Consider the following 26,573-nt stretch of genomic DNA (forward strand, 5'->3'; position numbering starts at 1 on the left):
CAGTTTTGCTGAAGCTGTGTGAGCATCTTTCAAGAAAAAGTAGCAAAGAAGCAAGAGCTGTGGAAGGCAGGAGACCCAGAAAACTGAGTGCAAGCACACTCCTAAGTATGGTTTGGATGTTACATCATTAACAGGTATTCTGAGAAATTTTACTCTGCTTGAAGTCAAGTTATGTTACCAAAGAGCAAGGTATGTAGGGGAGCAGGAGGACAAGAGAGATGGCTGAGGCACTCCGGAATGTTTTCTCACAGGATTTGGGGGCGGAGAGAAATTCCTGGCCGGAATTTTTGCGGCAGGATCGGATCTCCTCAGGTTTGTGTGGAAGATTTGGACCATATATTTAGTTGTCAGATTGTTAGATGAGGGCTTCCATGTGGTAGTTCCATCAGAGCCCCTGCTGTGTTTGGGGTCTACTGTGTACTTGGAAAAATACGTGCTCACTGTTATTACATGGAGATAAGCTTCAGTATATTTTTATCTACAAAATGTTTTGTGCATTGAATATCAAGTCTGACAGGCAGAGAAGCAGTTTCTGTGGTTGCTGGTTCTTACTCCCTGCTATTACAGAGAAACACCATCCATCCAGAGCATTACTTGCATGGCGATTTCTCTAGTGAGTAAAGAGATACAGGATGTTTCAAATGAGTTGACCTTGCTATAAATAAACCTAGGTATACCTGAGGAAAACAGAATTACACTAGTTTTGTCAAGCTGGCCATAAAACTGAAATCCTTACTGAAAATACTGCAATTGCCACAGAATGCTGAACTGTCAGCTCATTTCTTTGCAAATCTAACCCCTCAGTAATTGTAAATCTAATTTGATGGAAAGTCCATTGGAACAATTTGCTGATCTTTGACATTCTCATTATGTATAATGCTTTGTAAAACACTCTCTGAAATAATCTAGTGTGGATTTTTTTTTATTATTTTTTTCTAGAATGGTTGCTGTGACCCTGATTTTGAGATTAAAAAAACATATACATTTCAAGAAAAAATAAATTATTAGAGGAAGACACACTGCCCTTTATATCACATAGAATTTTCCTCTACCAACATACAGCTGCTTTCTGTGATGTAATTTCTAAGGTTTTATGTGAACTCTTGCTCCCTGATTCATGTGTGTCCTTTACTAGAAGGTAGGAGAAAAGTAATTGGTGAGCTTATTGAATTTTTGAGTGTAACAGTGATGGCAACAATGTAAGACAAGAGAAAGTACAACTTAAAGCAGTAGTAAGATCTTGGCATCCATCTGCTGGATGCTAGTTATTATTAATTATTTATTAACTATCCATTTTAAGATGCAGAAATCTCATTTTTATTTTTTTTTTCCTCATTCATTCTTTGTTTTGGTGGCTTATGGCCCATCTCCTAGAAGGATAAAATTTTTAACAGACCTCTGGAGATCAACTGGTCCAAGCCTAGCTTAGGGCGGGGCCACCACGCATCAGGTTGCTCAGGGCCTCATTCTGGTGAGTTTTTCATATGTCCATGTGTGGAGAACTCACAGCATCTCCAGGTAACTTGTTGCAGCATTTGACCATCCTTGTGGTGAAAAAGAATCTCTTAATTTTTAGCTGGGATTTTTGATGTTCCAGCTTGTGTCCATTGTCTCTCGTCTCCACGCACATCTAAGAAAAGTCTGGCTCAATCATCTCTTCTCCTTCCCACATAGTAGCTGGAGATAGCAATAGTGTTTGTTTTCTCCCTTAACTCTCTCTTCTTAAGCACAAAATGATGTAATTCTCTCAGCATCTCCTCATGAATTATGTGCTCCAGCTCCCAGCCACCTTTCTGTCTATGAGTGCAAGCAGCCACAAATTAAGCTGACCTTGGCAGGTTATGGATTTGCTACTCTTTTATTATTATGTGTCATTCACAAACATTGTCATACTTAACATATGTGAAATATATTGCATTGTGGCTCCTACTTGCAGAGAGTGCCATGAAGTTTTAACCACTTAGACAGCATGGTAATGAAGGGCACCAATGTCCCTTGAACTACCAAACATGTTCGTGTGCTGGAACAGTCACTTAGATTACTAAGAGAAGTCATTCTACCTGTACACACATTATTTTAGAACATTAACATTTTGTGGGTCTCTTATTGTGACTGTTGGGGTTGCTTTTGTTGCTTGGTGGTCACAAAAATGGTAGGTTTACTTTGCAGTACCATTCCCTGAAACCTTGACAGCTAGAGACAGGTTTGATTGCTTCATGTAATTTTAAAGTCCCAAACGGTATTGTTGCATTTGATTAGCATACAAATAAAACATCTAATATTTAACTGCTCCTCAGAGATATTAGGAACTTATTGTAACTAAATACAAAGAAGTTTTCATCATAATTTCTAAGTTTAATTGTAATGCATAAATTATTAACGCTTGTGAGAAAGTAGGCCTTATTGGGATGAAAAAGAAAACTGAAGCCAGGAGACTATAGCTGTTCATTTTTTAAACATTAATTCTATTCTACCTTCTTATGTCAGCTGACATACATCTTCAATGATTCCATCATTAAAATGGAACAACTTTTCCTATTAAATTCAAGGTTATTTATGAACCCAAGGGTTCATGTTGACCTGTTTAACAACGTTTAACAACATCCCTAGTACTTCTCTGTTTGTTTCCATAATCTGGAAGTAGTTTCATTTTATTTCTGCTTATTCCCATATTTCTGTTTATTTTTATCTTCATCAATTATCTGATGTGAATTACTTTCAGTAATGTAGCTGTGTAAGACTATCTTACTCAGTCTTATCTCTTGGAAATAAAGGCATCCAGCTATTAATTTCTTCATTATGCAAAGTCATAATAATAGATGCTCTCTGTCCTTTTATAAAAAAAATAAAATTAAAAATACAATCAAAACAATTAAACCCAAGAAACCCCATTTCAAATATATTTTTAAATACTTTTAGGTGAAATATTGTTTGTAAGGGCAAGTGAAGTACCTGCCTTACCACTACCACCACAACATCTAAAAATCATTCTTTTACAAGTCATTCTGTGAGTCAAGGTAAGATATTGTTCATGAGTCTCACTTTACTTTAGAGGAACTTTGGCTCAGATAAAGAGAACACTTTGCCGAAGCACACACTCGGGAATTTGTTGTAAGGCAAGGATTTAAATTTGATTTTCCATGCTTATTCCCTGGAAAAACCTTTGTCTCTAAAGGGCGTCGCCAGCGTGATGTCCTGGAGGAACACCTCACACATCGCTGGGTGCAGATTAAGTCGCGGCTCAGCAGAGCAAGCGCACTTCTTTATGATTTTGCTGGACTGTGAGGTGCAAAAAAAAAAAAAAAAAAACCCTTTCCACCTTAAGTATGGAAATAGATTTTGAAGGAGCAGACCACATGCTGCCTTCTCGGCCCAGGTGACAAGAGCAGGTCTTTGATGAGAGGCAGCTGCCAGCGAGGGGGGCTCTTTGATTATGTGCTGCCCAGCTCGCTGCTGCTGCTGGTGCCAGAGCCAGGCGTGCTGGTGGCAGAGAGGAGCCGTCACAATGGGCTCTGAATTCATGAATCTCACCTCCACGGGAGGAGGAGCAGCCTGCTAAAGCTTTCCAGAAGTCCAAAAACACTGCTTCTCACAGCTAAAGGATTCCTACCTGTTTCTTAAATTTACCCGTGTCTCCTTTGGTAGCCAGTGCCTTGCAAACTGAAGCTGGGATTTAACGTGCCAGTTGCAGCTCAGCAAAGGTGCTTAATCGTGTTTTAAGTCCCGTTTGTTGGGTGCCTGCATGTTTTACTGAATTAAGGGCTGTAACACCCTTGAAATATCCACATTTGGCTTCACACCTTTCAGAAATAATCTCTGGATTTCAGCTGAGTGTACTGTCTACGAGCTACATGTTGGTTAGATAGCTACATGTTGAGATGTTGGTTACATAGTCATAACTAAAATTTCACTAACAAAAGCTTCTGCATCAAGCAGAATACCATAATGAACAAAATCATTGAAGACCATCTTTGTTTTTGATCAGTTTTAGCGTGCAGAATACTTCAGAGAGAACCATCATGTGCTTTACATGGTGTAATGTAAAGGGAGCAGTCTTGTTAGGAAGACGGAAAGAGGGAAAGAAAAGAAGCTCAGCAGTGGTGTTTGGATGAGTTGTATTAATTCCAGCTTTGTTTGGAACGTTGTTTTCTGCTTTCACATTTTGTGTTCTTGACTTCCTTAAAGAGAGGACTAAGTTCTTAGAGGTCTTTTAAGAGGAAATGTCATTTAATGAACCACTTCAGTTAAGAAAGAGTGGATGCTAAGTGATGTGGGCTAATGAGACAATTTAGGTTAAAGGGTTTATATGGAGAATCTCATGCAGTTAGAATAAGAACTGAATAGGGAAAGGAAGGGAAAGTTACTTGTTGGAGTGATGAAATAGTAGATGAGCAGAATACTTCTGGAGCAAAAACAGACCCATGAGATTTTTCCTAGGCTCATAATGCTTCCAAGAACTTTTTCCAGACCATTGTCGGAGTGGAAACTAATTTTAACACCGCAATATAAAGATGCTGTCCTTTTAAGAGCTGTAGAGCAGCAAGGGCTTTCTGCTCAGCTTTAGAACAACAATTTACAGGGTCAGAGCTCTCCTTGGTAGGCAGCATCTTGATTTACACAGAATATCCTAGTACACTTTCTGGACAGAATGAATGTTCCATAAGAACCATGACAATGTGACCAGAAATATCCATAGTTTGACTAGGGGATGGTATTTGCACCAGTATTTTCAATTTTGAATTAATTTTATTGTTGTTCTGTGAGTTATAAAGCTCAAGAAGCTGTAAACATAAGAACAGCCCTTCTAACCACAATTTGTTGCTCTGTGAATATCCTCCATACATTTTTGCCCAGCTTTTCTTTCTTACCGTAAGTTTTTAGAAGACCTTCAGCAATGTACTAAATTTTGACTCTCCACATGTTGCAGCCACCACTGCAAGGAGAACTGTAGAGTAAATGGTGAAATGGCAGCATCATTTTTTATTTTTTCCCTTGAAAATTGTATTGTTTCTTTTTGAAGTTGCTGGTTGAGATTTTTCTTTAAGGGAAGGCCCTGAACCACTGAAGTTCTGTTCAGAGATCTGCATTTCTTTTGCTGCAGATAGTGTATAATTTGACACTATTGGCACATTTTGCAGACTTGTCTGATTTTTAAAGTTCTCCTCAAGAACTGTTCCAGCACACTACTTACACTTATTTCCCCAGTGTTAGACTTTCTACAGCTTTCCAGCATCAGGAACAAACTCAGGCTGCTATTAAATTGGGTTTGCCATCTTCAAATAGTGTGAGCACAATCAGCATTTAGTAAAATAAACATGGCCCCATTATTTCTTAATGCCTTGCTTAACAACTTTAAGATTAGACCCGGTCTCCCATACTCCCAGTAGGCAGCACTTAAACAGTGAGTAATATTTCTGTCTGCCGTAGTCAAGTAATCCCAAATGTAAGTAATTTACAGGATGGCATTAGGGACTGTTACAAGAGACATATTGTAATATGTCACTGAAAATCAGCCTGCCTCTGCACATTTGATCAACAGCCAGATGGAGGCTTTTATCACGTTTATTTAATCTGAAATATACATAGTAATTACAGTGGACCTCTGATTTTTCAGTCCCAGGAGAAGGTAGGAAATGAATCCGTCGGTCGGAAACTGGTGTGGATGTGACCCCCTTGGTAGAATCTGGATGCCTTGCAGCTAGTGGTGCTGACAGTAGAGATCATGCTGCTGGAAATGAATGCATGCTGCCAAGTTTAAAAAAATAAAAATAAAAAAAACCTGCCCATAAACCAAAATCTGCGGCTTTATTTTTTTAATGAATACAGAAAGGTTTCAGGAGAGCAAAGATCAATGTTATTCTTAGCAAATCCCTTACCAATCAATGGCATGAAGAGCAAAGGGTGTCTTACTAATAGCTGGATGGTATTTAACTTTAAGGCATCTGAAAACAACAGTCTTAATGTTCCCACAGGAGAATTTGGTTAAGCTATTGGATTCCATCAAGCATGTCATTATTAAATGGGGAAAATATTGTTGGCATAAAGAATGGATAGCATTCAATTAAGCCAGAGGCTAAAATTCAAACAAATTGAAGGTAGTTTTATTTTTTGGGCAGAAATTTCACGTTATGTTACTGCTGTCCCAAAAAATTTGCAAAAGATTTTATGCCCTAATTAGAGCAGCTATAGAAGATGCCTCACATATTCACAGTGGTGCACACCTTCTTATCAGTAATTTACTCCTCTTTTCAGTTACTCTGTGCATTACAACAGACTGTCTCTGCTAATGTCTCTCACATCTCTCTTTCTGAGATGAGCTGGATCAGTCAACATCCTCTCTTGGATCAGTTACCCTAACCTCAAATATGCCTGGCTAATCTTCTGGAGATATATTGACAGATAAAATATACTACTAACTGCCAAAGAAGAAATTCTGTTACAATTACTCATTCTGAGTAGTCCCATGACAGATTAAATTACTATTCAGCATGAATAAGGTGTCAGATTCTGGCTGTAAGTGGCTGGTTTACTGGGGTGTTTTGATGTCATTATAGGCTTATAATTATTCTAATCTGATTTGGTAAGAAAAAATTAGTATGACAAGCATAAAGAATTCATTTGAACAATAGGTTTTCTTCCACCACAGACTTAAGTTTTAATTAGAGCTGTTCTTCAATTAAATTAAATCTGCCCTTCTTGGCTTTAAAACTCTCATGAACGTATTCAGTACACTGTACCTTGTATAACTGTGAATCTGTTGCTGCCTCTCTGATCCTTATACAACTGTACCTGTTCTTGGCTACCTTTATATGTGTGTGGCTCTGCTTTACAGGCGAGAAAGCCTTCTCCTCCCCAGCTTCTGCCATCTCTCTCTCTCTCTCCACTTCACTGATCCTCTCCATCCACTTGTTTCGTGCCATTTCTTAACTAAAAGTGTGTCTTTCTTCCACTGCTTACTTGAGGGAGTATTTACTATTTGAGCTCTCGCTGATTAGCTCTGAGAAGCAATCTGTGAGGGAGTTCACATAACAGCACAAAAAACAAGGTGGCAAAGAGGTCACAGTGGGAATATTTATGCTCCTTTCTAGTAGGCTTAAGCTATTGGGACTTCCTTAATTTAGCAGAGTAACTTTCTTAAATGCTTTGAGCGATGACTCCCTTAGCAGTCTCACCACAGTTCATGGTGTGTAGTTATGGTGATAATGAGTTGCTTTCTCACAGTATGTGCAAGATAAGACTGCCAGAGACCATCTGAGTGCCTGGCCCCGGCCCTTGCAGTGGCAGCCAGCAACAGATGCCCACGCTCAGCAAATTCCATAGAGCCCTTGTGCCACGATCCCTTCCCACACAGTCGTGGTCGCGTTTTCTCCAGTAAACCAAAGTCTGTGGGAAGGAACCGAAAGCCACAACTCAGCGGTACTACGAGGAAGGGAGCAGAAAAGGACATTGGCATTTCCAGTTTCTGTGTTAATTAGGCCATGGTTTAATATTTATATAGATAATTAACTTCTGGTGACAGGAAAAGGAGTTGTGCACTCACCTACTTCATCTGGTCTCTGGCCTTTTTCTGATGAAGAAAACCAAGAAGAGTAGGGATCCTCTTATATTTATTGATTTTCTAGGTAAAGATGGTTTTTGGGGTTTGTTTCGGGGGTTTTTTTGACATCTAATAGGTAGGTGTTTCCAAACTTCAGTTTGCTATTTTTTGTTTTCTACAGTGAAGGCACTGAGCATTCTGGAACTTCACTGGAAGATGAAAATTAAAATGTTGGAACAGTTAACTTATTCAATTTAACAGGGAAATTCTCATGTCATCTGTGCCAGTTGTCTCTTTTCCTATAGCCTCCTGTTTCAGCAGAAAGAAGTTATAGCTGGATGGGCTGCAAGTATTTCTTCAGACTCAGAACTGACTTAATTATCCTCTACAGAAAATAAGATGAAGACAAAAAAGTTGCAGATTTCAGATCTTTTTATTTCTAAGAGAAAGTCTAAAGCAATTAATGAGTTTATTGACAGCCAAAAATATAATGTTGTCAATAGAAAAATCTTTTATGTGCTCTAATTAGAGGAACTGTTCCCTTTTAAAGCAGCATTAAAAAAGAAAATAATCTTGAAAAAACCCATATGTCAATGACACAGGCACAAAATCTGGAAGAAGGCTCTAAGGACCCTGAAAATTATTGTTAAACTTTTCATCTTAACATTGTAGGTATACAGTTCTCTTCTAAGCATTTAAAAAAAATACATTTACAAAATCAATAGGTAAGGGTAATGCTTTTATTCACTTTGACAAGGGCCACCTACTCACGAATACACATCAGAAGACATTTGGGTTTTTCTCTCCACTGAAAAAAGTCTCAGATTCACAAAAGCAGCACGAGCTCTTCAAAAGGGGCTGTAGTTTTCAGCTGCTGAAACATTAGTGTGGGACTTATCCTTCTGGGATGTGGGCTCTTCTTAATAGGAATGTATATATAATTCAGTACTGTGAAAAAAAAAACAGAGGCAAAATGGGCCAAATGTGCTACTGCAGTAACATGGGAAGAAAAGGCTATAAATTCCTTTGAAGATTTGCAAGTAAACTTTTTCCTTGCCTGTCTTCTGTGTGGTTGATGGTGTTCTACTATTAAAATAGCAGTTTATATATGCTGTATATTAGTACACTGTTCTTCTTTGCTTCAGGCACTGAAGGAAAAAAGAAGCTTGTCACATATTTTAAGTTCGGAATTGGTTAATAACAAAACACATTTTCAATGAATTTCGCAACTGGCCCCTTTGGGCAGCTACTCTTTGCAATTTAAATGAAGGTGCAGAAACTTTCTTTTCCCCCTTAACAATACTTTCACAAGTTTCACGTACACTTATTTTGGTGGTTAGTAGTATATTACAAAAGGAGATTAAAAGTACCTATTTCAGCACTCTAGGCCAGGCAAGGGAAATTGAACTCCGGGGTGCCCAAATTAAGATGCTAAAATGAGTAAATTCTACTTACCAGCATTTATCACAGAGAACACTGCTGCCACTTTTCCTAAGGCAAATACCTTGTCAGCTATCACTTCAGTCTAACCCTCTATCCATATTGTGAGAAAATTCCCACTTCAATCTTTTTTCCTACTGATGTAAATCACTGAGGTTCTGTTTTTGAGGTTTGGGGATTTCTTTTGTTTTGCTGTTGGGTTTTTTTTTATTTGGTTAGTTTGGTTTGGTTTAGATTTCGCTTTTTTTCCCAAAATTTGCATTGGTGGGACAGTTAAATATTATATAGGTCCTATGGCAAAACCCAAAACTAAATGGCAGATTATACTAGTCTAACTACATCTTAAGACCCAAGTTTGTGCCATAAGCTGCAGAAGGAAATCTCCTCTGGTTTCCATGAGATGCCTTGTGGCTGACTGCCTTTTTAGCTGAATTATAGAAATACTGCAGTGTGAGCTGACCCCTTATGAGACAGGAAGGAAGAGAAGCAGGAAGGGTGGGTTTTGGGGAAAGAGGAAAAAGGTGAAGTAGGAAGGGCTCAGATGTTATAAATGCCACCTAACCATGTGAAAAGCTTCAAACGGGATCTGTGCCATATTGGGCACTAAAATATTTGCAATGGAGACACAATTCTAATGAAAAATTGAGAACTCTAATGAAAAATTGATTCTTGGGCAGAGATTTTAACTGAAACTTCTGTATCTGCTAGGGTTTTTATAAAGGTATCTATCTTACACCTTCCCTGATATCCAGGACGGTCTGAGCTCCTGCTGTAACCTGTGCTCTCAGGTTAGTTATAGGAAAACAATAATCTTGAGATCTTTACTGCCTCTTAAAACTTGCTGAAATGGATCCATGGTTCTTAAGTAATTTGGAGAGAGTGAGAGCGTGATCACACAAGGTATCTCTCCTTAGGAAATAAAGCTGACATACAGGGAAGTGTCAGTGGGTGATATTCCTATGTAACTCACATTCACTGGTGGACTCCACAAAACCCAAAACCACTTGCTTTCCGTAGTTTTTTGCAGTTTGCTCTCTGCTGGCCAGAGCACTTGAAAGTGGTGCAGTTGTAGATGCCTCATAACTTGTGGTTGCTTGACAGATTCTCTCCAGAAATGTTGACTGTCTCCCACCACTCCTTTTCACTCCTGTCTGCACCAATTCAACAGACTCTCAAATATGACAGAGTGATTTATTTAATTTTTGTACTTTTTGAGTTTCTCCACCCTAGAATGCACATTCCTTTACTGATCTGATTTTGAGCCAGGTCCTTCAAACAATTGCTTTTGCAAGAGTGTGAAGTGTTGGCAAATTGTACTGGGGGTGACAGAAAGACCCCGAATGTGGGGAAAGAAGCAGGAGTCATTTGAAGAGATTTTTCCACCAAATTGTGACATGGAGCCCCAGGATCCCTTGTTGGAGTGATTCTACTGTGCCACAGCAATTGATTATTCATGAAATCAGTAAAAGCGACTGTAGGTTGGTGGTTTCAGTCCTTCTGTGAGAAATGGGACATCCCTGTTCTTTTCCCAGCCTTAAGGAACACTCATTTATGAATAATACATATACTTAATATCTCTTCATTTTATGAATGCTATTTAAGCTTCACAGCAAATTAGGACCTTTATTTCCAGTTTTTCTTTTAGTAGAAATGGTCAAAACAAATTATTATTTTGTATGCCTCAAACCTAGGTCATCTCAGAGTGACTTTTTTTAAAAAATTCAGGTGTGAGATAAAAATACATGTTGATAAAGTTCTGCAGTAGAGGGGACTACTTGAGCATATATTCCCAAAAATATGCCATTTCAGCATTCACAAATGTGCTTGTTCTGCCTTGGCTCAGGAAAGGGTTATCTGACCCTTTCCTGCAGCCTGCTCAGTCAAGTCAACTATGCATAAATAAGAAGGAAACTTATGCATGAAGAAACTGAAATTAGATGAATAATTAACATATACTTTATGCAAAAACATGAAAAACTGTTCCAAAATTTCTCTGCTTAACTAAAGTGTGAATTCATATTAAAATATTCTACACTGAAACTTTGTCAGCAGGTCATAAAAGCTCATATCTACTTATTTAATGGGTCTAGGATTTGACTGATGTGTTTAATTTCCTGGTGAACGATACATTTTTTTTTACTCCTAGCCATTTTAAGAATGTTATTTAATTTAAATGTGTGTTATTTTGTTTAAGTGTATTCACTGTTTGTGAACAAACAGTAATGGCCAAATCCCAGAAGCTGAAAATGGGTACATCTTCACAGCATCAGCAATCAGGACTTTGAAGAGGCTTCCTAAATTTAGAACAAAAGCAAATAAAAGAGAATTAAGAGCTTCTGTGTCATTATCTTTCCGTAAGTTTTTCTTAGTCTTATCAAAAGATGAAATAAACAGAAGAACTGATCTTTGAAGAAGACCTAGTCTGATTGCAAAATTGTAATTTCACTGTTTCAGGCCATGACTACTGTAGCTGTCTGTGGTCATGCAGGAAAAAACAGTATATATGTGAAACGGTAACAGTGTAATCTAATTTTTTTTTAATGGAAACAGCTGGGTTATAATTATGTATAATACTGTATAGATACCTAAAATACAAAAAGGCATAGTTTCCAAATCCCTGTATTTCTATTTTTCAAATACTGCTCAGGCACATTTTGATATAGAAATTATTTATACAGTGATAGATATCCCCAGATCTATAATTCACTCATGGGGCTTAGGTCACTTCATGAAAGGCAAAAGTATAGTGCATTACTCTGTATGCATAATGTAGAGCATATTTATATTTAATGCTAACATTATTTTTCAATGAGGAGACTATTCATGAGGTATGCTTCCTGTTCAGAATATTGTTTATGTTGTACAGATTTTCATTTTGAGACAAAAAAATGCTTGTTCCCCGAGAAAACGTTGGCCACTTTTAACCATCTTCATTTCCTTCTCCTCCATCTTTCCCTTCCTCTCCTTCCTTTCCTTTTTTCTTTTCAATAAATTAATTCTTCATTGGTCATATGTATTATTATAATATGTATAATATTGTACGTTGGTAATAGGTCATGTATAAGTTTTTTCCTGGACAAACTTCTCTAGCAATGCTAACCAATATAGTTTGGCCTTGATAGCAAGGTTGAGATTATAGCAAAATATATAATACTACTTTTGCAGTCCAACGAATGCCTACATTAATTTTAATGTTAAAAATTTCAACCTATAGCAGCATTAGAATCTCATTAATCTACACTGTTAGGTGGAAACCTTATGTTTATGCTGACTTTAGGTCATTTCATGTAGTCACATCAAGTATGTCAGAGGAGGAGTGAGTCACTATATAGAGTGACTCACTATACATAGGATGAAAACAGAGAGGAGTACTCATCTCAGTGTATTGTGAAGATTTTTGTCTATAATGTTTATTAAAGCTCACAGAGAACATACACTGTAAATCAGAGTATTAAGGTAAGGCTGTGCACTTCAACCAGCTTTTCAAAAAATGCCTCTGAAGTTCTGTGCTAACCCTTGTCTGGATTATTATCTACATCAGGAAGTTCATTATCCCTTAAAATATCTCCTTTCGTTCTTTAATGTTACTGCCAGTATACCAGCAGGAGTAGTTAGTTTTTAGTGGGAAAACATGTTCTGGCTGCTCCTGACCCAGCGTTGTAGAAGAGCATCTCCTGCAGGTCGCACGCAGGACCTGCTCCTCAGAGCCCGTGTGGGTGCTGCCTTCGTGCTGCAGGGAGCAGGTTTACGTCAGCATTGCCACAGGCACCACAAAAGGAGGAATTTTCTAGATGGCTCAAGCAGGCTGACATTCCTGCAGCAAGCTGTCACCTCTCATCTTGTCAAGTGAGCAGTCACCTCCTCCTTGCTCCTCTCAGAAAACAAAGCCCCTGCAAGGCACAGGAGAGGATGGCTGCACGCTCCAAGCTCTTGCTATGCCAAGGCAATGCTTCAGCATTCTTGCTTCCCCCTGCTAGTCTGCTGGTACACAGAACTTGGGGTTCAGTTTTAATCATCAAAACAGAGCCTGAGTGCCCTTGGACTGATTATGTGTGCTCAGCACAGTGCCACCAACAGCAGCACCATGCTAGGAGCTCTGTGGAGTTGGAACAGGAAGCAGCCACAGCTGACTTTATAAGGTGTTTGTAGCTTTTTTTGAGGCCCTAAACCTACCACTTGCCATCATGTCCACATGATGTGATCAGCTTCCCCAAAGTCCTCTTGGCAGCCAGAAGAGAATGATGTGGGAGCTCAGAAAGCCAGCAACAAGTGACAGTCATGTCTGATGAGCCCAGTGACCGTGGAGAGCAGAACTGAGTCTGTAACAGTGGCCATACCACTCTGTGCTCCAGCAAACCTGAAAGTGTGGTTTCAGAATGCCTCACAGATTACAAAAGGAGGGGAAAACATGATTCTTTTATTTAATCTATATAACATTATATTTATGTACACTTGTATGTTTGTAGATCATAGAATGGAAGGAATCATAGTTGGAAGGGACCTTAAAGAAATGGCTTGAGTCTGAAGGGACCTTAAAGATCATCTAGCTCCATGGGCAGGGACACCTTCCTCTAGACCAGGTTGCATAAAGCCCCATCCATCTTGGCTTTGAACACTTTCAAGGATGGGGCATCCTCAGCTTCTCTGGGCAACCTCTTCCAGTGCCTCGCCACCCTCACAGTAAAGAATTTTTTCCTAATATCTAATTTAAAATTAATATCTCTCAGTTTAAAGCCATTTCCCCTTGTCATATCATTACATCCCCTTGTAAATAGTCCCTCTCCATCTTTCTCATAGGCTCCCTTCAGGTAATGGAAGGCCCCAATTATGTCACCCTGAAGCCTTCTCTTCTCCAGGCTGCATAATACTAATTCTCTCAGCCTTTCCTCATAGGAGAGGTGCTCCATGCCTCTATTAATGTTGGTGGCCCTCCTATGGAGTCGCTCCAACAGGTCCATGTCCTTCCTGTGCAGGGGACCCCAGAGCTGGAGGCAGCACTGCAGGTGGGATCTCCCCAGAACAGAGCAGAGGGGCACAATCCCCTCCCTCACCTCCTGCCCACACTGTGGCATCAGCCCAGGATGCAATTGGCTTTCTGGACTGCCAGCAAACATGGCACACCCACGTCCTTCTCAGAAGGGCTGCTCTTGATCTGTTCATCTTCCAGCCTCTGTTGACACCGGGGGGTTGCCCCTACCCGGGTGCTGGACCTCGCACTTGGCATTGTTAAACCTCATGAGATTCCCACATCAGATGTACCCATAAGTTCTGCTGCTGCACAGTGATCATGGTCAGCAGACTGTGATTATGGTATTAAGGAATCACACTGCCCCAGCAGTATCACAGGCCCTTCTAATCATCTTCACGGACTCGCCCTCTTTTCTGTGTAAATATATTTCCTGCCTTTCCCTTTTGCAAAGCAAAGAAGTTGTTTGCAAACTATTTGTGGGCTATAAACAGCTCATACAAGGGAAATGCCCTTGAAGCAGTGAGAGTGGACTGATTGCAGCATACAGTACATGCTAATAGCATCTTCAGACAATTACTATTACTTCATAGCAGAGGCGCTTTCATTATAATAGAAATCTTACCATGATCCTTAGATTGAATTTTCACCTTCTTCTGCATATATCTGGTGTGTCAACAGTAACAGGTTGCTGGTTCATTGTTGAAAAGCTCCACTAAATAGTGCCATTTCCCATGATTGCTTCTTTGCAACTTTTGTGAAGCATCAGGCAATGTAACAGGCTCATGAGCAGCACAGAAAGCTTGAATCTGACAGTATTCCTAGAGCTCTGAACAGAGTTAGTAAAATGAGCCTGCTAATACATGGTTATATCTATTGCAGGCTTACTCACATTGGGTATTAATCGAGCAGTCGTAGTAAGTTCACAAACTGACACTTGAGACTGAATGATGATCCTTTAGGTTGCCTGATACCTTTATCTGACCAAATTCATGCAGACTCAGCCATGTGCAGAGGAACTTGGCACGGCTGCACTTTATCTACCTTTTTATTTCTGGTGCAATAGGATAGGAATGGAGAGCAAAGAATATATAAGGATTCCCCACTGAGAATCAATTCTATAAATTATGTATTATGCAGACACTATTCTGCTGATGCTATCCAATCTCCAATTCTCAGTTCCTTGTTTTTTCTTCTATAAATAGCTATGGCCAGGTTTTCAGTTGTAAAATGATGAGGACAAAACTAGAAACCTTTCCCATTTAATAACCTCTGCCAAAAGAAGAATAAGGTAATATTTTTTGTAACAGTGATGTCCTCAGGGTTTTAACAATCTGGGAATACAAGCAACACTGTGTTGTTGATAAGTTACTGGGGGTAAAAGTGGGAATAACCGTGCTGAATATTAAAGAAGGCAATGCCCTATTTTCAGGATGATCAGTATAAATCTTGGTATTCTGAATTTTCCCGTCATATTTTGTCTGTGTAGGACCACTCTTGCTTTTTGTTTCTCCCTCTAGATCCAAACGCTCTGGCTGGACAGACCGGACCTGACCACGCTCTTATAGGAGGAATAGTGGCTGTAGTTGTCTTTGTAACACTATGTTCTATAATTCTCCTTGGTCGATACCTGGCAAGACATAAAGGTAGGACGGATTTAGCGGAAGTTCCGTCACTTTTGGAAGCGTGGCACGAATTCAGTGGGAATTCATGTGCCATTCCCTTTCACCTTTCCCCATCTGCTAAATGGGCTGAATAAAAGAGCTTAGTCCACAGTCCAGTTGCAAGTGAAGCCCCTGTGAATTTTGACCAGTTTTCCAGTGGCTAAGGCAGAGGACACGTCATCTTATAAGTCAGTTATTTAGAGAGACTAAGAGGTAAGATTGCCCCTTGGTTTTGGCCCTTAACCTGGACACTTGACTACATGATCTCATAGTTTTATATAGCAGTTCTCAAAATATATATATATATATCAAGTGAACAAGACTTTTAATACATTTTATTGATATTTTAAGCGTGTATTCAAAAGATAATATTAGAGACCGGTGGCAAATTTTCAAATCAGTTTACCAAGGATCCCTCTGGAATAAGGGGTTAATTCCTGGGGCAAGCTTTACTTTATTCAGTGATTTCACCTTAATAATTCTGCTCTTTTCATTTTCAGTCCCCTCTGCCCTTAGAGACAGCAGGGATGGGGTGACACTGATTTCTGACTTCTCTATGATTTGATTTTGACCTAGTTAATTCCAAAATCATTTCTTGAGATTTTACCTCTGCGTGTCTCGTAGACCTGTTGTTAAAAATAGGTTGATTCCATGCCACTCCCCTCAAAAGAATTTTAAAAAGGAATGAAGAGAGGATGAGTGTTGGTATTAAATCATTAAGCCTCATGTTAGATAATCATATGCCTAGCAAACATAAGCTCATAAAAACATCTTTTTAATTTGATTGGACCGTTGAGGGAAAACCAAGATTTTTTTTTTTCAATGAGCCAATGAAAGTGTGTCTCTTTTGTTTTACTTTTCTGAATGAACAGTTTTACTTCTTATGCCAACATAAATTTCCCTTTTCACAAAGGGAAATTTGATTATTGTACACAATTCTTTTTATTCATATCCAGAGCATAAAAATAGCTGTGATAGTATAATGTGAGATGGTTCAGTTTATAAAACTGCCTCAATTTTGTAATTCTTGGAAACTACTATGATACAATTCTGTAAAATTAAAGCATAGATATGATCAAGAAAGAATAGAAATACAAATAATCGGTGGCCATTAAAATAAAATAAAAAACCAAATACGTTTTTGAATATCTAAGTCTTCAAAGTTAGTTTGGTTTTGATGGGTAATTACTCCATGAAACAACCAAAGTTTTATCACTTGTTCTAGAACTGCAAAATATATTGCATACTACTGCAGTTAGATAAAGTGGATTTTTATTAAAATATTTCCTTAATTTATTGTGGATATAACTTCCTTAATATTGTGAATATAACAGAGTTTGTGTATGTGCATTAGCAGTATAAAAAGTGTAAGTATTTCTTAGGCAGATGAGAAAGCTGAGCATACCTTTATGATGCATACTAAAACTGTGTAAAAATATTTGTCCATTCATGAAATAATCGGAGCATTGTTAGATATGTACTTCCTATAATGCAGCGTAAAGCTAAAAAGAAAACCCTAATCTTTCTTCTTTTTTTTTTTTTCTTTCCTGTTGTACTGATTTCTCTAGGAACATATTTAACAAATGAAGCAAAAGGAGCTGAAGATGCACCTGATGCCGACACAGCCATTATCAATGCAGAAGGCAGCCAAGTCAATGCAGAGGAGAAAAAAGAGTATTTCATTTAGATGCAGAGCTAGAATCTTGGAGTTTTACTTATCAGGCTGACTGCTGGAGAAAACTGGCTATCATTTCTCAGAATTCCTTTCTGCCATCTTCTGCTATCTTTATTAACTCGCATACCTGCTATAAGTAGCCAGTTTATGCCAACAATCAGCTGTTGACATCATCATTCTATAATTACAGTATCATGCGTAAAACAGGACATTTCTTATTGCCTAAAAATCATATCCACTGCTCTCTTAACATACAGTGCTTGAATATACAGCCTTAACAATGTTAATCATCATCTTAATCCAAGTTTTCTACATTTTTAAATGTTACGCAGCTTTCTTTTTCGGTTTTCTTTTATCATGTCCCTACTAGTATGTCATAGATCAAAATTCATAACGAATGCTATTAGGTAAGGTCCTAATTTACTTACAGAAAATGTTAAGTCTAAGATTAGAGGTTTACAAAGAATGTTTTATACATGTCTATCTATAATTCGAAAAGCAACTTGTTTTTGAAACATTTGCCCTTGGAAACACAGCTTGAAATCTGTTTAGTATAGTTTCCTTTATGTTTGGATTCGGTGGAAAAAACAGATCAGTCCAGTGAATTTTTTGTTTTGTTTTGCTTTTTTTTGTTATGATTTAAGTGGTACCTTGATAACAATGCCATGTTTCAGTGGTGAAAACATGCTGAATAGCTATACAGATTCTGCAAAGTTAGATAATAGTGCTTTATTTGAAACAATTTGTCCTACCCTTTTACTGGCTTTTGGAATCACGAAGATTAGAGAATTTTCTGAGTAATTTATGTTTTTATAATTTATTTGCTAAACATGAACTCACCTGCCTACTCAAATTTGAAGTGTTCATGGGACACAACTGCAAGGCATTTTAGTATCTGTATATAGTGCATATAATAAATTCAATTAAACATTATTTGATACATATTCAACTTTTTTTGGCAGTAGCTGTCAGTCACAAGTAAGCATTTTCTAATGTCCATTATATCCCTTTAGATATGACTCAAATCAATATTCTGAGTAGATAACATGTGTTAGTATTTTTTTTGTCTGTATGTCCTAGCACTGTTCAGCAGCAAACTTTTCTAGTTCTTGTTAATTTTTTCTTTGTTATACAATGGAAGCACAATGTTATATGGAAAGGTAGTTTTAAGCTAACAACCAGTGCACAGCCTCAGGTTTTAAATTACAACCACATTTGATTACTATCCTTAAAAAATACTATTGAGTTGCTAAAATTCTCAATTTTTAATTTGGCAGTTCCAGAGCTGCTTCTCTATGTTGGTTTGCCAAAAAAAAAAAAAAAAAAAATTAAAAAAAAAAAAAAAGGGAAAAAAAAAAGAAAAATAGAAGTGTTAAAACAAAAGATATATGTTTTGTGTATACAGTAAATGGACTAATTCTTTATATTAAATTCCTGTCTATGCATTTTGTGAGGTACAAACTTATGTCACCGTGAATGATAGAGAATTCCTGCCATGCTTTTAGCTCCACAGTGAAAGTCTCTGTTTGGATTATTTCTGAAATTTTTTTGTGTACTTGACAGCTGAAAAATCACATGCTCTTAAATATGACAACAAAACACTGTAAGCCCATTGGCTTATTTCCTCTTCCAATGAAATGAAAAGGTTGCCATAACAGCTCTTGGGAACGATTCTACACTGGAGAACGTGAGTTAGCCTAGTTGGAGCTTGTTTTGCTCCTACCTTCTGCACCTTTGTCGAAAGAGTATTTCTCTCTGGTTGCTGTAATTTTGTGAAACATAAAAGCATGATGGTCTGCTGTAAAGGACTTTCTCCTGGGATTTTATTTTTGTGTGGGGAAGGGAGAGTTTGAAGTACGACATCATGTAGTATGGTAAAATGGAAGATAAAGGTGCTGTGTCAGATTATTTATCAGAAGAATATAAACCTTTTAAGGACAATATTAGAGTATTTTAATTGTTTTTGTTGAAGCATTTATCTTGTTAATTTCTAAGAAAAAAAGGTGACGTCAATCAAAGCAGCACTTTTTTTCAAAATATACAGACATAAATAATATGATGTGGTTGAGTGTTAACATAATAAATCATATACAGTATGACATTTTAAAGAAATAAGTCTGCATTGATGTGATTGCATGCTTGTTTTTACAGTTCACTCCATACCCATCTGTGGAAAAATGCAATAATATGTTAATATAATATGGTAGTTTGAGAGAACCAGGTAGGTGCTACTAGACACATTGAGAACTAGTATAGGTTTACAAGATATTCATGTCTTTCAAAACATACACATGTGAAAGGCTGGCAAAGGAAGTTATTCAGTTTAATACCAAAAATATGGGTTCTTGTCACAGCAGTAAGTTACATTAGCTACAGTACAGTACCACTTACAACAAATTTTTATTTCAGGACCTGGGGCCCAGTCCAACTAAGCTTTTAAGCACATAGCTTTGGGCATCAGAGAAGTTCCATTGGAGTATAAGGCACTATTCATATGCTTAAAAAATAAGTGCTTCCCTGGATGAGAGCCTTATTTGCTCGAGTGGAATTCCCCACCTGCGTGGTGTTTACGACTTTTTGCATTCTTCCTAACTCCAGCTTGTTGGAATAGCAGGATTGCTACTTGAACCATTACACTGCCAAGGTCGGGTAGGACCTTCCAAAGGAGAATTGGCCTCGTGGTAACAATTTCAAACCATTTTCTCTGGTGGCATAGAAACAGCATTTCAACTTGGCAAAAAAAAAGACATACAAATTGTACTGATACAAATTGTACTGTTAAAATAGTTTTTTTTTTTTTTTTCATTGGCTTTCAATTAAAACTTCTCACATGTGCTCATTTTTAACACAGCTGATCTTCCGTTATCTTGCACCTGGTGATGTCCCTTGCATCTGTGCACAGCACAGGTGTGAGAAACCCCACACAGAGCATTCTACCTGGGTAGCACTTTGCAGGCCTGTCTGGTTTTCACGGGTTGAAATCACCACACTAGGTGTAAAGAGGCATCCCCCTCTTTTCTGTAAGCAGAATCATGGCTCAGCGTGGTTCAACTCAATCACATTAAGTAGGCCAAAAGCCAGTTGTCCATTCCCTTTGTCCAAGTTCCCATTCTGAAAAATTGCTTTTCCTACGGCGTGAGGTGCCCATGGAGCGTGTAAAACGGAGGCTCCGAATGGGAACCACCTTTGTTATGATGTAGGTGACATCCTCTCCCACACTTTACTTGCAGAGTAGTTTTCTCAAGACCAGGTAGCTAGTTTCTGCCAGTGTACTGTTTACAGTGTCGATTGCTGATTATTTTTAAACTTTTTGATGTAGATTTTATTTTTTTTTTTTTAAACGCTTCAAGAACATTCTCATGTTTTGAACAAGAAAGCGGTGCATCAGAAGACAAGGGGTGCATCATCCCACTCTTTTAGTGTCATCTGACAAACCAAGAGACAGTTTAAGGAACCTGATGTTTAACTTGAGGCTCAGAGTTTAAGCTAGAACACTTCAAAAAGTTTCCACATTTACTTAAGGACGGTTCGTCTTGCACTGAGACTCCCTCTGTAAAGGAATACATGAAGAAAACCAACTTTTCTAAGTAAGACATGAAAGTTAACATCTTGTGTATTTTCATTGCAGTATAATATATATATATATATATATACAACTATTCCAATGAAAAGAAAGGACAGAATCATCTGTAATTATGTAATTCATGATTGTAACAGCACTGAAGTTACCATGTACGCACATGTACAGTAGCTATTTCAACAGTTACAGTGTAGTTACATGTAATTCCCTGTAACATAGCAGTTATAGTGTAATTTAGTGCCACTTATTGTAAAGTGTTACCAAAAGGAAAATGGAGTTCTTACCTTTACAATTCCGTTCAAATTAAAGGTAAGTTTATTAAATTAGCACCGTAAATCTGATGTTGCATTTCTTAATGAAGGAGGTGATTTAAAACTTCATGTTCACACTGCAGCTTCCCCCACCGCTTACCCAGACTCCTCCAAATGTCTATTCTCTACACTCCTAGGAACTGGTAATCTGTGATGAACATACCAAAAATCCCAGCTACTTCAACTTTAATTTAATAAGCTGTCTAATGGAGAAAAACAAACAACAGCAAAAAATAACGAGTAATGCTTTTTATTAAGTGGCACAAAGTACACACTAAAAACTATGCAAAAATATAGGTAAATACAGTGTACTTACATGTAAGTATCTTGTACTTGCTGTGTATGGATATTGGAAAACCGTGTAATTATAATATGCATTTTGATTATTTCAGGCAGGGGGTGACCCCTAACAGTCACAAGGAAGAAGTGGAAGGTACATATACAAGCAGTGGATATCCTAATGCAATATGTGTAATTCCTCTACTTGCAATGACAACTAATTTATAAAAATGCTCATACCAGTCCTCATTCTCACTAGCTTTGCTTTCCATTTCTTGGAGGCTCATTAAATATCACTGAAACACCTTTAGGCAAAGTAAGACACTGACTCCGCTAATGGCTTGGCTGCCAGCACTCTGTCTGGCAACACTGTTCTGTAATCTTATTTCTGGCTCAACAGCACAAGTTTCCTCTTTTTTTCTGTCCTCAAGGGAACCTAGTATGTTAAGATGCTGAAATATGCTGCCATATGCCCTGGTATTTTTAGCATGAACAACAGAGAAAGAGAGAGAGAAAGAGAGAGAGAGCTGCATTCTTCTGACCCCTATTTTGCTGAATCACCTCACCTGGAATTTCCACTACTTTCCCAGTAACCCCAGGTAATGTTAAATTGTAAGTACAAAATGCTTCCATTAAAGTACAGAGGATGCCTTTAATTACAAAGCTAACATTTTGTAAACATGAAGTTTTGTATTACAGAGCTTTTTGCTTCTTGACACTTTTCCATCATACCCTTCCAGAAGAAATGCACTGAAAGAGAGATAACATAGAGTATCAAATGAAGAAAAGAATATTGTAAGCCTTCTTGTGGTTGCCATTGCTATAACCCTCCTTTGTGTCCTGTGTAACAGGCAAATACATGTATTTAGAAACTGCCATTAGCATCATTCCACACTATACTGTTCCTAGAATATGACATCTACCTCTTAGTCTAAATACTAGCTATGAGAGATTTGTATACATTTTAAATACTACTAGAATCTTTGGTTTAGTCTTGAAATGATATCACTGTATTATTTTTTTTCTGTTAAAACTAGAAAAAAGTATTGCCTGGGTTCATAATTCTTGCCCTGTTCTTGACTAATTTTGGGATAGTTTGAGCTTTTAGCAGGGCATAAAGACACAGCCTCAGCTGGTATAAATCAGCTTCACTCTGTTGCCTTAAATGTGGGCCAATTTACACTGGCTGGGGATTCATCCCAAACAGCTTAAAAATAAACTGCTATAACACATCAATATTTAGTCAGCACTAGATAATGATGTGCAATCCAACTGCAACACAGCTCTTACCAGTAAGGCGTGCAGGTACGAAGAGAAACTTTTAAAAGCACATGCAAGCTTTTGGATTAAATATGCAATATCAATACTGTTTAGATATCCTGACTTGTCTCTTACTTATTTAAGCATAATATTGCCAGGGCATGTTTACATTAAAAACACTCAATGCGTGGGGAACAGAGAAGGACTCTTGCAAACGATAGGAGAAAATTAAATGGATAGAGCAGCCTTTGATGTCAACAGAGCAGAGTAGAAACTCTTTTCGAGAGTAGGACTTCCTGCTTGGTTTTTCAGAGTGGACCTTATGCATTAATAGAAACTAGCACAGTTCCTTCTTGCTATCGAGGAATCTAACCCAGCACTCTGCACTTCTTTTAACTCAGGAGAAAATAAGGGTACAAACATGGTTTAACAGCACACTTCTGTATCACTCCACATCCTCAGGATGCTCCAAGCCTTGTGCGCTTCCAGCAGCCCTAAAGGGAATTCTTCCAGCATCTAGGAATCATCTTGTTGTCAAGCTGTGTTCATTTTCTTCAGCAGTGTTTAATGTACTCACAACCAGACAGAAGGTGTGAAGCCAATATGATGACTTCACAGTACTAGGGGCTTCCAGAGCCTTGCAGTAGATGGGAAAAAAAAAAATAAAAAAATTCTTTGTGGCTTCTGTGTTTACTGTAGATCTGCCCTCCACATTTATTCTCTGCTGGGCTAAAAGCAGCGATCTAATTGGAAAGGAGGGAGGGAAAAAAATAAAAGTGTCCCCTCTAAAAGCAGCAATCTGAGCTACTATTAAAGAAAAGTTCAAGGATTTTTGTTGCTTCTGTTTTTTAAGATTTCAGGTGCAAAGCCAAGCCTGTTGGGGTCAGCACTTTAGCACTTTGCCTGTGTTCAGGGTCAAGCCAGCAGTGTTTCATGTGTGAGCTCTGATCTCACATTTCAACACAAACAGCCTTAGCCTGCCCTTATGCATAGTGCTGAAAATCACCAATGCTATTTTCTTCTAAACACACTAATTTTCTCTGTCTTATTCCAAAATGAAATATTGAAGGGTTTATATAATAGGTTTAAAGGGAGGGATTTTAAAGTAATAACTTGTAAAGAAAATGGTAAGGGTGATCACCAGTCCTTTGTGTTGATTATAAAGAGGACGATAATCTTTAATTGCTGGGTTGATTTCTTTGTCATTTCCTCTTTCTCTCCTTTCTATGCATATTGATTAATGTTAGTAAATATGCAGTTGCACAAGTTGTCCTTTTTCAGTGAAAGCAGATTTGCTTATACCCCTCTATAGCTTCCATAAAAATATGCAAATATGACCTACAGTCATCTGCTTCTGCCAAAACAGTGAGGTAAGAGAGTGAGCTCATGGATTACTGGATTCATATATGTCCTGCTTCCATAAAAATTGAGTACAATATGCCTATTGATTTGAAGAGAACAAGGCTCAAGTCCTTAATGCACATGTTTGAGTTGCTATTTAGCTCTTTTTCAAAAGAATTATAAAGCAATCCTTGTGCATCCTTTACTTTTAGCCTAGATATTTTATAACTACAAAAAACCTTCAGTTCAGCAGGAAGTTTCCTAGAATAAATAATAAGGCATAATTTGTGAAAGGACTTTAACAACTTCATCTATTCATGGTCAGTGTAAGTGTGTTGTCCTAGGAACTCCAGTATATTCTGCTCTTACGCTGGTAATTTATGGCCCTGGGAAGGATGTATTTGAATGGGTCAGAAATAAAAATGCTAACCTGCAAAAAAAAAAAAAAAATCCACGGGAATTAAACATATTGCACTGATGATAAGACACAGTTACTTCATTTTATTTCCTCGTTAATGACTTCAAGCAGACAAAATGCATATTGTAATGTTGGGTACATGACACTTGCATGTTGCTATGCCTATATACTTACAAAGTATTCAATGTGTACTTAGTGGCGCTTAAAAATGTCATGTACAATTCTTCTAAACATTCTTACAGGGTTCCCATTTGCACTTCATCTTTCAGAAAAGTCTTGTCAGAAAATTGTCTGATGAATATTATTGAAAAAAAAATAAAATTTCAATTTTAGTTATCTGTTGGACATTTCTGAATTGTCTATTCATTTTACACATTGCCTGGTGCTTGCCAGTTTGGCAGTGGAGTTGATTTAGACCAGTGGCTGTACACACAGACTGTTCACTGAGCATATTTTGCTGTTTCCACTAGAATTGTTGTAATCATATTCTTCTCAAAATATTGCTTCTGAGATTTTAAACAGTAATCCAAGAAAATAATCCATGAGACACTGGTATTTTACAGATAATTACAAATTTTATTATTTTCTTTGGTGTTTATATACTATTTACTCTGTGTTGCTTTAGAGTTTCTTCTGACTGACAAAGTAACAACTGTTGGATTCTGTCCTCACTGTAGGAGAAATTCATCCTTATGAAGAGGTCAAGTGATGAAAAAAATCATTTAAGCCTGTGGGACTTAAATGGTGGATTAGCCCTCTTGAAGGAGCTAGAGAATTCATGCAAGGTTTTCTACACCACTTATCGTGCTTGAGTTGCTGTTGTAAAGGGCAAGAAGGCCACTGGTCTCAAAGGGAAAGAGACAAATGTCACAGGGAAGAGGAAATTCTGAGCAGGTTTGTGTTTATGAAAAAGAAACGAGTCCCAGATACCGAGGGAGACACTGTTTGGTACCTCTGTGCTGAGGATATGCCAGTGCTGTTGAGCCTCTCTGATGGCAGAGTTTTCCTGTGACCTAAATGAAGCACATATTTGACAAATGTAGGTTGCTGTTGGATTCAGTGCATTTGTTCTTATCTTTATTGCTTCTTTTCACTAAACCAGAACATGTCCTCTGAAGCAATTTTTTAATGTACAATAACAATCCTCTTAAATATAGCAGCAATGCAGATTTCCACATGAGCCTCAAAGTCACGTGCCCATGATTCAGGGCAAAGTATGCTGGAAATCTACAGTGTACCCAAGCAAAATGACAGAGTCCAGCAAATGATGCAATCTACCTCGTATTAATAGTTTTCTGCATTCTAGCTGTAATTTCAGTGCTATCCTGGTTTTCTTCATCAGCCAGAAGTTTACCCAAAGGGAACTGCACTTTGCTCTGTGACTTTCCCTGGTCAAGAGTAGATTCTTGCAGTTATCACTCTAACCTTATATATCCCTCACATGATTCCCATTAAAAAAAAAAGAGTCCTAAATCTTTAAATGCTACTAACAGATTTTTTTGATCAACAGCCAGCAAAATACCTCCCCTCTTCCCTACTTCCTGTGGTATTAAATGAAAAGAGTCCCTTTTTGTATGAGTTTTTGGGTTGATTTGGTTTGTGTTTGGTTGGTTTGGTTGGTTTTTGGTTTGAGGTGTTTGGGGTTTTTGTGGGGGGTGTTTTTTGTTTGTTTGCTTTCAATAGGAATACTGTAAGGGGAAACAAACGGGGTTTCTTTTAAACTGTAAAGGCTGCCTGAAATGTCATTGAATACTGAGAATGATTTCATTGCATACATAATCTCTGTACCAGACTGTCATGGCATTATACACTGATGTGTAAAAGGGGCAACTTGCCCCTTTTAACAGTCATCAAGTACCTATATGAAGATATACAGAGTTTTTCAAAAGTGATATTACAGAGCAACACTTGGCCAAGCCCTGTTGGTTAAGTGTAAGGTAAAGGTAAGTGCAATTAGTGAAATTCAGAGATAATTAAGTGGGGATAATGAAGATGATTCCTTGCTTGACAAAGCACTGTAGTATATTGCCTCCTGGTTCTGCTCCAAGCACTTGGCAACATCCTGAGCCATGGGAGGGCACTTTTGATTATCTCTGGGCTCC

General features: G+C 37.9%; 1 protein-coding gene across 6 annotated transcripts in view; it reads left to right on the plus strand.

Moving 5' to 3' along the window:
- The window catches only part of CADM2 (cell adhesion molecule 2), a 611,005-nt gene extending 586,189 nt beyond the window's left edge, over positions 1–24,816 (plus strand). For all 6 annotated transcript variants that reach the window (XM_051780129.1, XM_051780131.1, XM_051780130.1 and 3 more), the window contains 2 exons: positions 15,464–15,589; positions 17,176–24,816. In XM_051780129.1, the coding sequence (XP_051636089.1) occupies positions 15,464–15,589; positions 17,176–17,294 (245 nt within the window). In that variant the 3' untranslated portion in view covers positions 17,295–24,816. The remainder of the gene's footprint in view (positions 1–15,463; positions 15,590–17,175) is intronic.
- Positions 24,817–26,573: the final 1,757 nt, after the last annotated feature.

This window comes from Manacus candei, unplaced genomic scaffold, assembly GCF_025592945.1.
Source record: "Manacus candei isolate 608988 ecotype Guabito, Panama unplaced genomic scaffold, ASM2559294v1 h1tg000014l, whole genome shotgun sequence".
Lineage (NCBI taxonomy): Eukaryota > Metazoa > Chordata > Aves > Passeriformes > Pipridae > Manacus > Manacus candei.